At 40.1% G+C, this 16,116-nt stretch overlaps 1 protein-coding gene across 1 annotated transcript; it reads left to right on the top strand.

Moving 5' to 3' along the window:
- Positions 1 to 1,232: 1,232 nt before the first annotated feature.
- On the top strand, positions 1,233 to 4,742 carry LOC131957632 (G-protein coupled receptor GRL101-like). The gene is made up of 2 exons (XM_059322364.1): positions 1,233 to 1,488; positions 2,023 to 4,742. The coding sequence occupies exons 1-2, from the start codon at positions 1,233 to 1,235 to the stop codon at positions 4,740 to 4,742; spliced, it is 2,976 nt and encodes a 991-aa protein (XP_059178347.1).
- The last annotated feature ends 11,374 nt before the right edge of the window (positions 4,743 to 16,116 follow it).

A 16,116-nucleotide genomic window follows, 5' to 3' on the forward strand; every position in this document is an offset into this window, starting at 1 on the left:
CAGTTCTAAAGGTCTTCCGGAACATACCATATTATTTTTGTTACCCCCTAGGATCGATCTACAACCTCAGGAGTTATGAAAAGGTTCCTACGTGGGAATTTATTTTCGATATATAGCTTATATAAGGCGACGGTCAGACAAGATCAGTTTTGACCCCCTCTTCGTTAACTTTTCGGCCAACCGGCACCGGCCTTCGTGTTCAATCGCTCCAGGGCAGGATCCTGTCAAATTCGAAGCGCCGCGAAGTGCCCTATATATATATATATATATATATATATATATATATATATATATATATATATATATATATAATACAATCTAAAATATATGTTTCAGCGATCAGTTTTCAATTAGTCAAAGTAACGTAAACTGTTTAGTATGTGGCAACAAATCATTGTCTTTATGGGCTGTTTACTATGCAGTGAGTACATTTTTTTTTTAAATTCTGTCTTTTTTATTTTGTTTTTGTTTTTTTTTTTTTTTTTTTTTTTTTTTTTTGTTTTTGTTTTTGTTTTTGCTACCGCTCATGTTCATGTTCATGTTCATGTTCATGTTCATGTTCATGTTCATGTTCATGTTCATGTTCATGTTCATGTTCATGTTCATGTTCATGTTCATGTTCATGTTCATGTTCATGTTCATGTTCATGTTCATGTTCATGTTCATGTTCATGTTCATGTTCATGTTCATGTTCATGTTCATGTTCATGTTCATGTTCATGTTCATGTTCATGTTCATGTTCATGTTCATGTTCATGTTCATGTTCATGTTCATGTTCATGTTCATGTTCATGTTCATGTTCATGTTCATGTTCATGTTCATGTTCATGTTCATGTTCATGTTCATGTTCATGTTCATGTTCATGTTCATGTTCATGTTCATGTTCATGTTCATGTTCCTAGCCCCGGGTTTATGCTGCTTATCAAACACACGGTCTTTTACAGATAAATTTTTCACATAAACCAGTGCAGTGATGTACCACCTCCCCTCCCCACCCTTCTGTTGTAAAAGAATATGCGGGAAAGTTTAGGGGATATCACTCCCGCATTATTAGTATATTTAATTGAAAATTGCTATTAGAATTGTTTTTATTTACTTTTTGTTTTATTTTTCTTTCAGATTTGTGTTTAAATTTTCCCTTAGACAACTGTAGAACTAATAAAATCGCCCTAGTCATCCATGTGGCTACAGTGACTCCCATACAAAGAGTGAGACTAAAATCGATCGTCAACATGTTTCTACCCGAGGCTGATGATCAAATCATCAACAGCAGAGTCGCCATTTTTTTATCGTCCAACCTGACGCAACCATTGATTGGGTTTAATTCTTACACCAGCTCAAGAGATCTGCTAGAAAAAATAGAAAATCTGAACAATCATGTTGGGCGTCATTTTCAAGTATTTGAGGAATTAAAATGGAGAGCGATGCAATACTTTAAAGAGATGGAAGCGGGCGATGACAACACATCTCGCGTTGTTGTATTTCTATGTGAGTTTTGCCGCCATACATATCCAGATGACGTTAAATCAAACAAATTGATTAACGTTATGAATAGTTTTTTGAATTCTTTTATTATATGGATTAAACCATACGAAAGTGTTTCGTGGCATTTTACATTTTTAGACATTGAAGCCATGATTTCATCAAATGATGATTTATTTGATAACCAGCGTATTGCTTTGACGATTTGTGGACAATGTAATGCTGATTGGTTTTTATTCAGAAGTAAAAACAAAGCATATATCTCGAACCTTTCATGCTATACACTAAAAGTAAAAAATTCGCTCGTAAATCATGACATATCATCAGCACATTGTCAGGCTTTAGGTGGCTCTCATGTTGTTCGTATAGAAACCATTGAAGAATTTGATTTCATAATGAACACATTGGTAGTTCAGTTAGATGATAATTTAACAAAGAATTCAAATTTAAGTCTACGTGGTTCAATTATAATTGTATGCAAGCAATTCATAAAACATACCCAGTTTTCACACTGGCGAATTAAAAGCACAAACATTTTAGGTTTGTCCCAGTTAGAACACGCCCAAGAAGATTCGTGTTTTGCGTTAGAGTTTCATTTGAACCCGACTAACATAAACGAGTCTTGGATTCAAGTGTCTACGGATACAGATCATGCCAATGCAGTGCTTTGTGAATATGAGGTTAACACATATGATGAAAGGGGGTTTGCAATCGGCCAAGTAAATGATAAAAGGACAAATAATGATGTAATGAAGGAGTCGAATGAAAATATAGGTTATTTGGGTTATTTAGAACAGGTAAATTTTGAAATGGCGTCGTATAAATGTAGTCCCATCGGACAACATGTCTTAGCCAGTTTTATTAGGGATGGCTACTTAGACTGTCCCGATTCATCAGATGAACAAATAGGAGGGACTAAACTAGACGCGTGTGCGGGCATGTTTATTTGCGACATTAAAATTGATTATGTAAAGAAAGGCTTTGAAAAGTACAGGAGCGTTGTAACAAAGACTTGCGTTGAAGAAGAAAAAATATGCGATGGTGTCTATGATTGCCATGACAAGATGGATGAAAATACCTGCAACGTTTGTATGGAGATGACATTATCAAATGGAATATGTCTACCTACCCAGTGGTTTTTTAAATTCAATTTTTATTGTATGAGCAAACTGCAACGTGTTGAGATTTGTGTGAATAACGACAAGATCAAAAGGGTTGAAGAAATGCTGGCGTTGTATCAAGAGACTGAATATGTACATCGCGAAGATGCGAACATACATGTAGTGAGGTGTGTAGCTGGGAGATATTCAAATAACTCTCGGTCAAGCTTTCAACATAACAATGTCACATGGGCCGCTAAATGTATACACCTTGTCCAGAGGTACCGACGGGACAAGGGAATAGGCTGTTCTGATATGTCTCACTTAGCTAACTGCGAAAATTTTGTTTGTTCCAAAGCCTTGTTTAAATGTCCCGACTCGTATTGCATACCGTATTATATGGTGTCTGATGGTCACAGTGATTGTCCAGGTGGGGAGGAAGAATCTTTTTCTGTTATTTTCAAATTAATGCAGGTTCATTTGATGACCTGCCGCGGGTTTACCCGACTTGTCCACCCTGCGCATGTCTGTGACGGCATTAACAACTGCCCTGCGCGTGATGACGAGCTGCACTGCTATGAGAAATGTCCGGCAGGATTTGGTTGTGGTTATGGCGTCACTCAGGTCAATAACCATAACGACGTCGATCACGGAGAATTATTTCTGAGTATAGACAAGTCTACTCGGGTTTTAGTTCTATCTGGTATAGCTTTACGGACTGAATATTTTAAAAATCTTCACGGGGCAATACAACTATTCGAAATTTATCTCTCAAACTGCAGCCTATCTAATGAAATTGTGTTTGAATTTATTAGTTTGTACTGGCATGCTATGCGCTATTTGACATTTATCGATCTCAGTTATAACGATATTGTTATTGGCACAAACTCTGATATTGCAGAAAATTTGAGGATCCTAAATCTCTCTCACACTCATGTAAAAGATTTTGTTCTAAATGTTAGCTATACACGAAACTGGGTGGTAGATTTTTCTTTTTCAGATCTTAATTCACTCACCATTGTAGGTGAGGTGGATATTGCTTTGGATTTTTTAAACATCAGTTACACAAAGTTGAACACTTTATGGATTTCTAAATCTCATATTTCTATAGCCACGCTAGATATAAGAAATACCTCTTTAAAATTTGATACTAACACTTCTAAAATATTAAAATCTTTAACCATCAAGTCATATGTATATGGTGACAACTACAAGTTGTGCTGCAGTAAGTTTAGTTGTCCAGGTATTCAATCTGTCAAATGTTTTGCACCCGATGACCCTATTACGTCATGTGACAATCTATTGGGAAACTTTGTTAAACGTTCCTTGTTATGGCTGACTGCTTTCATTGGTATTGTAGGTAATGTCGCGGTGATTATCATCAAATATGTCAAAAACTATGACCCAAGCACATTCAAGCATTCTACTTTTAATATCGTCTTGTCAGATTTGATCATGAGCGTGTATTTACTGTTCATAGCAGGAGCTGATGTTTACTACCGTGACGACTACGTGTTGCATGACACAGAATGGCGAGACAGTTCACTGTGTAAGGCCGCAGGTTTTCTCGCTACTCTCTCGTATGTCGCCTCTGGCGTGTTTGTAGTTCTGATCACAGCTCAGCTGTATAATGTCCACAGGCATCCCACACAAGAACGACAAACTGTAGGTTTTAGTTTAGTCTCGCTGTACGTGTGTGTCTGGTGTCTGTGTGTCGTCATCTCCCTTTTACCTATCCTTATCCCAGCTGTAAACATCTACTCTTCTAATGCTTTGTGTATCGGGTTTCCTTTACCAAACAAACAACAACATGTCTGGATGCTTGCTATTTTTATACACATTATTGTGTCAGGTGTGGAAATCAGCCTAACGGTTATCGGTCTGATTCTGATTCTGAAGGTAATTTTATTTGATAGTAGTTGTGTGGAGAGCGAAATAAACAACACAAAAACTTTGTTCCTTATCATTCTGTCTAACATCATCGGTGGCTCCATTATCTCCGTCACAGGACTCTTGTCAGCTGTAGAAATAAATATCAGCCCAAACAGAATGGGCTGGCTCTCTGTGTTTGTACTGCCGTTAAACTCTGCCATAAATCCTCTCTTGTTCGTCTGGCAAATCGTACAGCAAAAATGGGCCGCTTATAAAGCCAGAACATAGAGAATGATATACTGACGTTTTGGCCTCTCAGTTAACACAAGTAAAATTAAGATTTAAATTTCACTGTTCGTATTGTAGTCAATAGTGTACGGTATGTTTCAAAATATATAATTGTGTTATAATTGTAAAGAATTTTAAATTAAAATCTTCTTGGTGTTTTTTTTAGAAATTATAAAATAATATAGATTCATTAATTGTTCAATTTATTAATAGTTTTTCAATTTGGTCGATTTTTGTTGATTATGTTGTAAAATGTTCACTTTTTTACATCTTATTTTCATGTAAATATTAAGTAATTTTGTAATTCAATATTTATTGCCTTCTTAACAATGTTTCGCTTTTAAGTTGTTTTAATACATACCATTCAAAACCAGTTTAGGATTTAATATTCGATGGGTTCATTATTAGGTAGGAATAGATTTGTAACAAGGGTTAAGACAAATCGTAGGGCCGTATATACAGTTGCAGGGATGTAAGGCATGCAAATGATATAAAAACGTATTTTCTTTGTGTCAAAAAGGGAGCTTTTCTTTTTAAATATGTGTTGCTGGGATTTCAAGAAATCGATTTTTAAAAGCAACGGGCTGTTCACTGATAACTAAATATAATTTGTTGTAACTTTTAAAACTGTTTTATTATATGTCACTTAACAATTTTATGCGTTGTTTTTTTATCTTGAAAAATACGATGGACGAAGTTCATTTTAATAAATACATTTGAAAACTCTACGATTTTGATGTTTAAGTTATATTTTCTTCACCTACTGTATAAAGAAAAAGGTCAAAGGTTCTATCGTTACATAATTTGAATTAACTAGCACTGGGTAATTATGGCGGTCTTTATCTAATTGCAATTGCCGCTTTAAAAACATTTCACATTTAAAAACATCAACCCCTTCCACAATTAGCATTTTTCATAAATTGAAATTCCTACCAAGATCAATTCAATGATTTACTCCCAGTTCCAGTACAAGCATTGTAGCATTTTTTCTTAACTGTGGATCGTTAACACGCTGTGGATGTATGCAGCTCGGTGGCATTAAAAAAAAATAACTTTTCTTGATGGTATTTTACATGGTGACGTCTCTCTCTTACTCTCTAGCTATCTCTCGATCGGTAATTTGGTCGGTCGGCCGCGGTTTGTCGGTTGCGGTCAGTTGGTCTTTCATTTAGTCGGTCGGTCGGTCGCAGTCGGTCGGTCGGTCGGTCCATGCATTCGTCCGGGATCTCTGGAAAGGGGTCAAAACTGACCAATTGTATTTCCCTATATAATATTTGTATGTTATGGTAAAAACAGAGGGTCATTTGAACGCGGATTTTAGGGTACTTAAACTCAGTATATCTGGCTAATTTTTTGCATGCTCTTAGGTAAATGGCTAGGCCTTTAGGGAAAACTGTCGGTTTGACTCAAAGCCCTCGACGAGGGCTAAAACATGGACCGCGAGTGAAATTCTCTTTATATGAGCTCTATAACGAAAAAAAGCTTTTGTCCGACGACCCACCCCCCTTGATATTTTGTGACGTGGTAGGAGAACACCTAGGGGTGTCAGGAAAAACTCGCCATGTCAGGGAAAAATATGGAAATTGGTCAAAACTGACCAATTGTATTTCCCTGTATAATGTTTGTATTTTATGGGAAAAACAGGGTAATTTCAACAAAAATTTTAGGGTACTTTACGTCTGTACATGATGCTAATTTTTTGCATACACTTCTATAGATGATTAGGCCGTATGGAAAAACTATTGGTCAGACTCAAAGACCTCGAAGAGGGCTAAAATATGACCGCGACTGAAATTCTCCTTATATGAGATATATATAGTTAAATTGACGAACGATCCCCTTAATATTATGTAAGGTCTTAGACCGATCCTGGAGGGTAACAAAAAAAACGTTATTCCCATCGGAAAAAGCCATTACAGCCATTATATATGTCCAGTTACCGTGTTTTCTTATATAAGCATAGCAACTGTTTGTTTAAAAAAAAGTAAACAAAGACGGCTCCCAGAAAAAAGTGCAACGGAAAAGAGCGCAACGGAAAAAAGCGCAAAACAAAAAACGCAACGGAAAAAAGCGCAAACGGAAAAAAGAGCAAACAGAAAAAAGCGCACACATAAAAAAGCTCATACAGAAAAAAAGCGCAAACGGAAAAAGCACAAACAGAAAAAAGCGCACACAGAAAAAAGCGCAACGGAAAAAAGCACAAACAGAAAAAAGCGCACACAGAAAAAAGCGCAAACAGAAAAAGGCGCAAACAGAAAAAACGCAAACGGAAAAAAGCGCAAACAGAAAAAAGCGCACACAGAAAAAGCGCCACGGAAAAAAGCGCAAACAGAAAAAAGCGCAAACAGAAAAATGCGCAACCAGAAAAAAACACAACGAAAAATGTGCGAAAGAGAAATTTAGCACAAACCCCACACTAGATGACACATTTATACATGATTGTTATGGCTGTGACCTACTTAGGTCGAGTCAGGTTCTATTTTTATTTTGACATTGTATAATACCTTATATGGAGTGATTGTGCAACATAGAAATTTTCCATTAAGATCTGATTGAATGATTCTGGTCAGATGACTACCCCATAGCTCAATGGCTAGGATCTCGGCGCGCCACGGCGGCGGCCGAGGTTCGAATACTCGGTGAGAAACTGAGTAGAGTCTATGGTGCCTAGTGGTCTTAGAAACTCGGCTGGCTGCCGAGTAATGTGGCATAGTGGTTAGGAACACCACTAGTGGCCTAGTGGTTAGAACCACGTAAAGTGTCACACCATAGGAAACACAACCAGCACGAGAACAGTAGCTCAAGTGGCCTTGAGTGATCTGTGGGTCTCCATTTGAGACTTGTGCCAGGCAGTTTACCTTGATCGGGCCGTCTACCTTGATCAAACAGTCTATACCAGGCCGTCCATATTGTCCGGCAATAGATTCTGACCATTTGAACGTGAGAGAACTTAAGTCCTGTGTGTGCTACGCTTTCTTAAGTTGATTTAGTCTTCTAGTATAATATTACTTGTCGCCAAGTAATTCTTGAAGCTATAGCATTGTTGTGTGGCCTGTGGCTATTTTTTTTGGCAGTGTAGAAATCTGTGATAGTGTTTTTTCCTACACTCTGTAAGTTGGGTTTTGATATTTTATACATTAAATATTTTATCTAGTTTAACCTTGTGTTCTGCCACAACTGTGTTCGCTTATTAAAGGTTGTATGTAGATTGGATGAGTGTTAATTACAATAGTATCACTAGTTTCCCTAGACATCGAATTCGAGCCCTAGTGTGTCGTTGTGTTAGTGTTCATCCATTTAGGCCGTAAGGCATTTGCATATGACCCCGAAAAAAGAATCCGGGGACGTTCACCTTCTATCTGGCTGATAGATAGGGGACGTTACAAAGTGGGGGCTCGTCCGGGATTTAATCTGTCGTTCCAGTTGTTGGTTATATCAGTAAGCACTAAGTTTAGTTTGATTTGGTTGTTTTTCTATCCAGTGCGCTGTGTTCTTACAGCGCGCGCAAGCCTAGAGGTATCTAGGTCAACAGCCAGACGTGTCACGATAAGAGGTCAAGTACACGGCCCAACGCTCAGTGTTAAGTTAGTGAATCTAGGCTTGTTGTGTTTTTGAAAGTTAGTGTTATGGAGTCTTTTTTGGCTAATCCCACTTTTGAGGAGGTCGAGAAGTTGAGTAGAAAAGTTTTGATTAGTCTTGTTAAGGAATTGAAATTGGATTATTCTGTTACGCAGAAGTCAGAGGTGTTGAGAGATAAAATTGTTGTTCATTTTATTAATGAAGGGGTATTTGATGAAAGTTTGTTGGCTGGTGTATTACTCCGCGAGGAGAAAGTTGCTTTAGAGAAGGCATTAAAAGAACAGGAGTTAGAGGTTAAAATTGCTTTAGATAGGAGGAGGTTGGAATCAGAATTTGGTCAAGTTAGTGATGTTACTTCTCTGGTAGATCCAAAAAAGTTGTCGGTGGGGCAAGTGATTGCCAAATTCGGGAAATTAGTTCCTAAATTTGATGAAACAGATTTGGTCGTTTTCTTTAACTCATTTGAGAGTTTAGCGAAGACATGTGAATGGCCCGAAACTTCCATTACTGCTTTATTGAGCTCGGTCCTTACTGGGAAAGCTGCAAAAACATACCAGGCACTCTCTCACGACGTTCAAAATAACTATAGTTTGGTCAAGACTGCCATTTTGAAGGCCTACGAGCTGACGCCTGAGGCCTATCGGACAAAATTCCGAACACTCCGCAAGTTACCCACTCAATCATATGTGGAATTTCTCTTTGAAAAGGAGAAAATATTTTCAAGGTGGCTACACTCGGAGGAAGTTTCTGAGTTTGAGAAACTCAGGTCACTTATCCTAAGGGAAGAATTCCTATCGTCCCTGCCTGAAGAGATACGACTACACATACTGGATAACAAGATAATTGACATCCGGAAGGCTGCTGAGTCGGCTGACACATATATGTTGGTGCATAAGAAACCACCAGTGTCAGGAAACCGCCTCAACCCCGTGCTTCCCCTTTTTGGCAGCAATCCTCCTGTTGGCCAACACGTGAAGGCATCACAGTCCAGAGAGAAACCAAGATCAACTCTCAATCGTCGAGCAGTATGCCAGTTCTGCAAAAGACCTGGTCATCATGTCAAGGACTGTTACAAACGTCGTCAATATAACAGAGAGGTGGTGCGTACTTCTGCGCACTATGCTCTATCCCCTCAAGCAGGCAGTTCAACTATGAACTCTAGAATTCTAAAGGACTCTAACCCTAAGTGTCCGCAAGAAGGTAGTCAAATCTCCACACATTATGTGCAGTCACATTTTGACTGTTCTCGCCACCATCCAGTTTCTTCCGAGTCTACCGATCTCGAGGGATCGAGAAAAGTTGACTTTTCATCTTTTATTGCCGAAGCCATCATTAGCAAACCAGGTGATCCGTTGTCTCAGCGGAATATCACCGTCCTAAGAGACACAGGAGCGTCACAATCACTCCTTTTGAAAAGTTCAATGGACATTACACCCGAAACGAACACCGGAAGGATTTCCATTATCCAGGGAGTAGGGACAAAATCTACTGTAGTCCCTTTACACAAGCTTGCCCTGAAACATCATCTCGTCGAAGGTGATGTCATTTTAGGTGTGATAGATAGTATTCCTGTCCCAGGAGTACACCTACTTCTAGGGAATGACCTTGCGGGAAGCAAAGTATACCCCTGTACGGTTTCAAACCCTTTGTCAACAGTTCCAGATAATGATAATGAACTGTATCCTGCATGCGCGGTGACAAGAAGCCAAACCAAACAATTGGCTGACACAACGTCTGAACCACACCTACCATCATCGTCAAGAAATTCGACTCCCAAACTGGAGTCTATGCTTCCAGAAAACACAAGCCTGGGCTTACCCCTGAGAATATCTCAGGAAGACATCATTAAAGCTCAACAAGTCGACGCGGAACTCAAAGCAACGGTCGAAAAATCTCTATCATCTGACGATGGGGAATATTTCTCCGAGAATGGCCTCTTCTTTCGTCGCGCTATACCAGTGAATGCCTCACCAGCCGAACCATGGTTGGGTAAAAACCAGCTGTGGGTCCCTCCACCTTATCGGCATGAAATACTTAAGCTGGCACATGACCATCCAATGTCAGCGCACCCAGGAGTCGCTAAAACGACGGCGAAGATCAAAGAACTGTTCTTTTGGCCCAAAATGAGAAATGATGTGTCGCGTTACTGTAAAAGTTGCACAAACTGTCAGTTGGCCGGAAAGCCAAACCAGACAATTCCTAAGGCCCCTTTGAGTCCGATTCCTGTATTAGAAAAACCTTTTTCTAAAATCGTCATGGACTGTGTAGGTCCCTTGCCTAAAACCAAGGCGGGCAACGAGTACCTACTTACCTTTATGTGTTCAAGTACCCGTTTTCCCGAGGCGATTCCCTTACGGAACATTAAGGCAAAGACTGTAGTCAGAGCCATGACCCGGTTCTTCACTACCTTTGGATTACCTAGAATCGTGCAAACAGATCAAGGCAGCAACTTCACCAGTCACCATTTTCAGGAAGCACTAGCCAAGCTAGGCGTTACCCACATCACCAGCTCAGCCTACCACCCTCAGTCTCAAGGCGTACTTGAGAGGTTCCACCAAACCCTCAAAACCATGCTAAGAACGTTCGCTAACAGTAACACCCAATGGGATGAGACTGTTCCTTGGATTATTTTCGCTGCGAGGGACTGTGTCCAGGACTCTTTAGGTTACTCTCCTTTTCAACTTGTGTTTGGACATTCTGTCCGAGGTCCCCTGAAGCTGATCCACGAACAGTGGACAGGTACCAGCGTTCATCCTGTGGAAAACTTTGATGATTTTCACGTTCGACTGAAAGCCGTGTGCGAAATGGCTCACAAGAACTTAAGAAGGGCCCAAGTGAGAATGAAAGGACTGTATGATAAGAGTTCTTGTAAACGAACATTCAATCCAGGCGACAAAGTTCTTGTGCTAGTGCCTAATCTGAACAATGCGTTATCCTTGAGATATTGTGGACCCTTTACTGTGCATTCAAAATTAAGTGATTTGAACTATGTTGTCAATACGCCCGACAGAAGAAAGAAACAGACAGTGTATCATGTTAATTCACTGAAAAAGTATTATGATAATTGTAACAATTTTCATTTCACAGCTAAAATTACTTTACCTGTATGTTCAAATGTTTCTGATGATGTGATACATGATAAATTGAAACCCCCAAAATTGGTAAATTCTTCCTTTTTAGATAATTTGAATATCCACATGGAAATATTTGTAATACCCTTTTCTGAGGGATTTTGATGTATAATTACCTTTTGAAGGGTTACTTCCCTTTCACCAATTGTAAAAGTTGGAGTTACTTCCCTTTTATGTTCAGGGATACTTTTATCTGGTATTATGATTTTGATTGCCTACATTTGTAAAACATTTTTTTTATTTCATTGCCAGATTGGTTCCTTATGTATGTTTTTGTGGAACCTATCTGTCACTTCCAAAAAGGGAGGGGATGTGACCTACTTAGGTCGAGTCAGGTTCTATTTTTATTTTGACATTGTATAATACCTTATATGGAGTGATTGTGCAACATAGAAATTTTCCATTAAGATCTGATTGAATGATTCTGGTCAGATGACTACCCCATAGCTCAATGGCTAGGATCTCGGCGCGCCACGGCGGCGGCCGAGGTTCGAATACTCGGTGAGAAACTGAGTAGAGTCTATGGTGCCTAGTGGTCTAGTGGCTTAGAAACTCGGCTGGCTGCCGAGTAATGTGGCATAGTGGTTAGGAACACCACTAGTGGCCTAGTGGTTAGAACCACGTAAAGTGTCACACCATAGGAAACACAACCAGCACGAGAACAGTAGCTCAAGTGGCCTTGAGTGATCTGTGGGTCTCCATTTGAGACTTGTGCCAGGCAGTTTACCTTGATCGGGCCGTCTACCTTGATCAAACAGTCTATACCAGGCCGTCCATATTGTCCGGCAATAGATTCTGACCATTTGAACGTGAGAGAACTTAAGTCCTGTGTGTGCTACGCTTTCTTAAGTTGATTTAGTCTTCTAGTATAATATTACTTGTCGCCAAGTAATTCTTGAAGCTATAGCATTGTTGTGTGGCCTGTGGCTATTTTTTTTGGCAGTGTAGAAATCTGTGATAGTGTTTTTTCCTACACTCTGTAAGTTGGGTTTTGATATTTTATACATTAAATATTTTATCTAGTTTAACCTTGTGTTCTGCCACAACTGTGTTAGCTTATTAAAGGTTGTATGTAGATTGGATGAGTGTTAATTACAATAGTATCACTAGTTTCCCTAGACATCGAATTCGAGCCCTAGTGTGTCGTTGTGTTAGTGTTCATCCATTTAGGCCGTAAGGCATTTGCATATGACCCCGAAAAAAGAATCCGGGGACGTTCACCTTCTATCTGGCTGATAGATAGGGGACGTTACAAAGTGGGGGCTCGTCCGGGATTTAATCTGTCGTTCCAGTTGTTGGTTATATCAGTAAGCACTAAGTTTAGTTTGATTTGGTTGTTTTTCTATCCAGTGCGCTGTGTTCTTACAGCGCGCGCAAGCCTAGAGGTATCTAGGTCAACAGCCAGACGTGTCACGATAAGAGGTCAAGTACACGGCCCAACGCTCAGTGTTAAGTTAGTGAATCTAGGCTTGTTGTGTTTTTGAAAGTTAGTGTTATGGAGTCTTTTTTGGCTAATCCCACTTTTGAGGAGGTCGAGAAGTTGAGTAGAAAAGTTTTGATTAGTCTTGTTAAGGAATTGAAATTGGATTATTCTGTTACGCAGAAGTCAGAGGTGTTGAGAGATAAAATTGTTGTTCATTTTATTAATGAAGGGGTATTTGATGAAAGTTTGTTGGCTGGTGTATTACTCCGCGAGGAGAAAGTTGCTTTAGAGAAGGCATTAAAAGAACAGGAGTTAGAGGTTAAAATTGCTTTAGATAGGAGGAGGTTGGAATCAGAATTTGGTCAAGTTAGTGATGTTACTTCTCTGGTAGATCCAAAAAAGTTGTCGGTGGGGCAAGTGATTGCCAAATTCGGGAAATTAGTTCCTAAATTTGATGAAACAGATTTGGTCGTTTTCTTTAACTCATTTGAGAGTTTAGCGAAGACATGTGAATGGCCCGAAACTTCCATTACTGCTTTATTGAGCTCGGTCCTTACTGGGAAAGCTGCAAAAACATACCAGGCACTCTCTCACGACGTTCAAAATAACTATAGTTTGGTCAAGACTGCCATTTTGAAGGCCTACGAGCTGACGCCTGAGGCCTATCGGACAAAATTCCGAACACTCCGCAAGTTACCCACTCAATCATATGTGGAATTTCTCTTTGAAAAGGAGAAAATATTTTCAAGGTGGCTACACTCGGAGGAAGTTTCTGAGTTTGAGAAACTCAGGTCACTTATCCTAAGGGAAGAATTCCTATCGTCCCTGCCTGAAGAGATACGACTACACATACTGGATAACAAGATAATTGACATCCGGAAGGCTGCTGAGTCGGCTGACACATATATGTTGGTGCATAAGAAACCACCAGTGTCAGGAAACCGCCTCAACCCCGTGCTTCCCCTTTTTGGCAGCAATCCTCCTGTTGGCCAACACGTGAAGGCATCACAGTCCAGAGAGAAACCAAGATCAACTCTCAATCGTCGAGCAGTATGCCAGTTCTGCAAAAGACCTGGTCATCATGTCAAGGACTGTTACAAACGTCGTCAATATAACAGAGAGGTGGTGCGTACTTCTGCGCACTATGCTCTATCCCCTCAAGCAGGCAGTTCAACTATGAACTCTAGAATTCTAAAGGACTCTAACCCTAAGTGTCCGCAAGAAGGTAGTCAAATCTCCACACATTATGTGCAGTCACATTTTGACTGTTCTCGCCACCATCCAGTTTCTTCCGAGTCTACCGATCTCGAGGGATCGAGAAAAGTTGACTTTTCATCTTTTATTGCCGAAGCCATCATTAGCAAACCAGGTGATCCGTTGTCTCAGCGGAATATCACCGTCCTAAGAGACACAGGAGCGTCACAATCACTCCTTTTGAAAAGTTCAATGGACATTACACCCGAAACGAACACCGGAAGGATTTCCATTATCCAGGGAGTAGGGACAAAATCTACTGTAGTCCCTTTACACAAGCTTGCCCTGAAACATCATCTCGTCGAAGGTGATGTCATTTTAGGTGTGATAGATAGTATTCCTGTCCCAGGAGTACACCTACTTCTAGGGAATGACCTTGCGGGAAGCAAAGTATACCCCTGTACGGTTTCAAACCCTTTGTCAACAGTTCCAGATAATGATAATGAACTGTATCCTGCATGCGCGGTGACAAGAAGCCAAACCAAACAATTGGCTGACACAACGTCTGAACCACACCTACCATCATCGTCAAGAAATTCGACTCCCAAACTGGAGTCTATGCTTCCAGAAAACACAAGCCTGGGCTTACCCCTGAGAATATCTCAGGAAGACATCATTAAAGCTCAACAAGTCGACGCGGAACTCAAAGCAACGGTCGAAAAATCTCTATCATCTGACGATGGGGAATATTTCTCCGAGAATGGCCTCTTCTTTCGTCGCGCTATACCAGTGAATGCCTCACCAGCCGAACCATGGTTGGGTAAAAACCAGCTGTGGGTCCCTCCACCTTATCGGCATGAAATACTTAAGCTGGCACATGACCATCCAATGTCAGCGCACCCAGGAGTCGCTAAAACGACGGCGAAGATCAAAGAACTGTTCTTTTGGCCCAAAATGAGAAATGATGTGTCGCGTTACTGTAAAAGTTGCACAAACTGTCAGTTGGCCGGAAAGCCAAACCAGACAATTCCTAAGGCCCCTTTGAGTCCGATTCCTGTATTAGAAAAACCTTTTTCTAAAATCGTCATGGACTGTGTAGGTCCCTTGCCTAAAACCAAGGCGGGCAACGAGTACCTACTTACCTTTATGTGTTCAAGTACCCGTTTTCCCGAGGCGATTCCCTTACGGAACATTAAGGCAAAGACTGTAGTCAGAGCCATGACCCGGTTCTTCACTACCTTTGGATTACCTAGAATCGTGCAAACAGATCAAGGCAGCAACTTCACCAGTCACCATTTTCATGAAGCACTAGCCAAGCTAGGCGTTACCCACATCACCAGCTCAGCCTACCACCCTCAGTCTCAAGGCGTACTTGAGAGGTTCCACCAAACCCTCAAAACCATGCTAAGAACGTTCGCTAACAGTAACACCCAATGGGATGAGACTGTTCCTTGGATTATTTTCGCTGCGAGGGACTGTGTCCAGGACTCTTTAGGTTACTCTCCTTTTCAACTTGTGTTTGGACATTCTGTCCGAGGTCCCCTGAAGCTGATCCACGAACAGTGGACAGGTACCAGCGTTCATCCTGTGGAAAACTTTGATGATTTTCACGTTCGACTGAAAGCCGTGTGCGAAATGGCTCACAAGAACTTAAGAAGGGCCCAAGTGAGAATGAAAGGACTGTATGATAAGAGTTCTTGTAAACGAACATTCAATCCAGGCGACAAAGTTCTTGTGCTAGTGCCTAATCTGAACAATGCGTTATCCTTGAGATATTGTGGACCCTTTACTGTGCATTCAAAATTAAGTGATTTGAACTATGTTGTCAATACGCCCGACAGAAGAAAGAAACAGACAGTGTATCATGTTAATTCACTGAAAAAGTATTATGATAATTGTAACAATTTTCATTTCACAGCTAAAATTACTTTACCTGTATGTTCAAATGTTTCTGATGATGTGATACATGATAAATTGAAACCCCCAAAATTGGTAAATTCTTCCTTTTTAGATAATTTGAATATCCACATGGAAATATTTGTAATAC

Source organism: Physella acuta, unplaced genomic scaffold (assembly GCF_028476545.2).
Source record: "Physella acuta isolate Inbredline_101_S28 unplaced genomic scaffold, ASM2847654v3 ptg001250l, whole genome shotgun sequence".
NCBI lineage: Eukaryota > Metazoa > Mollusca > Gastropoda > Physidae > Physella > Physella acuta.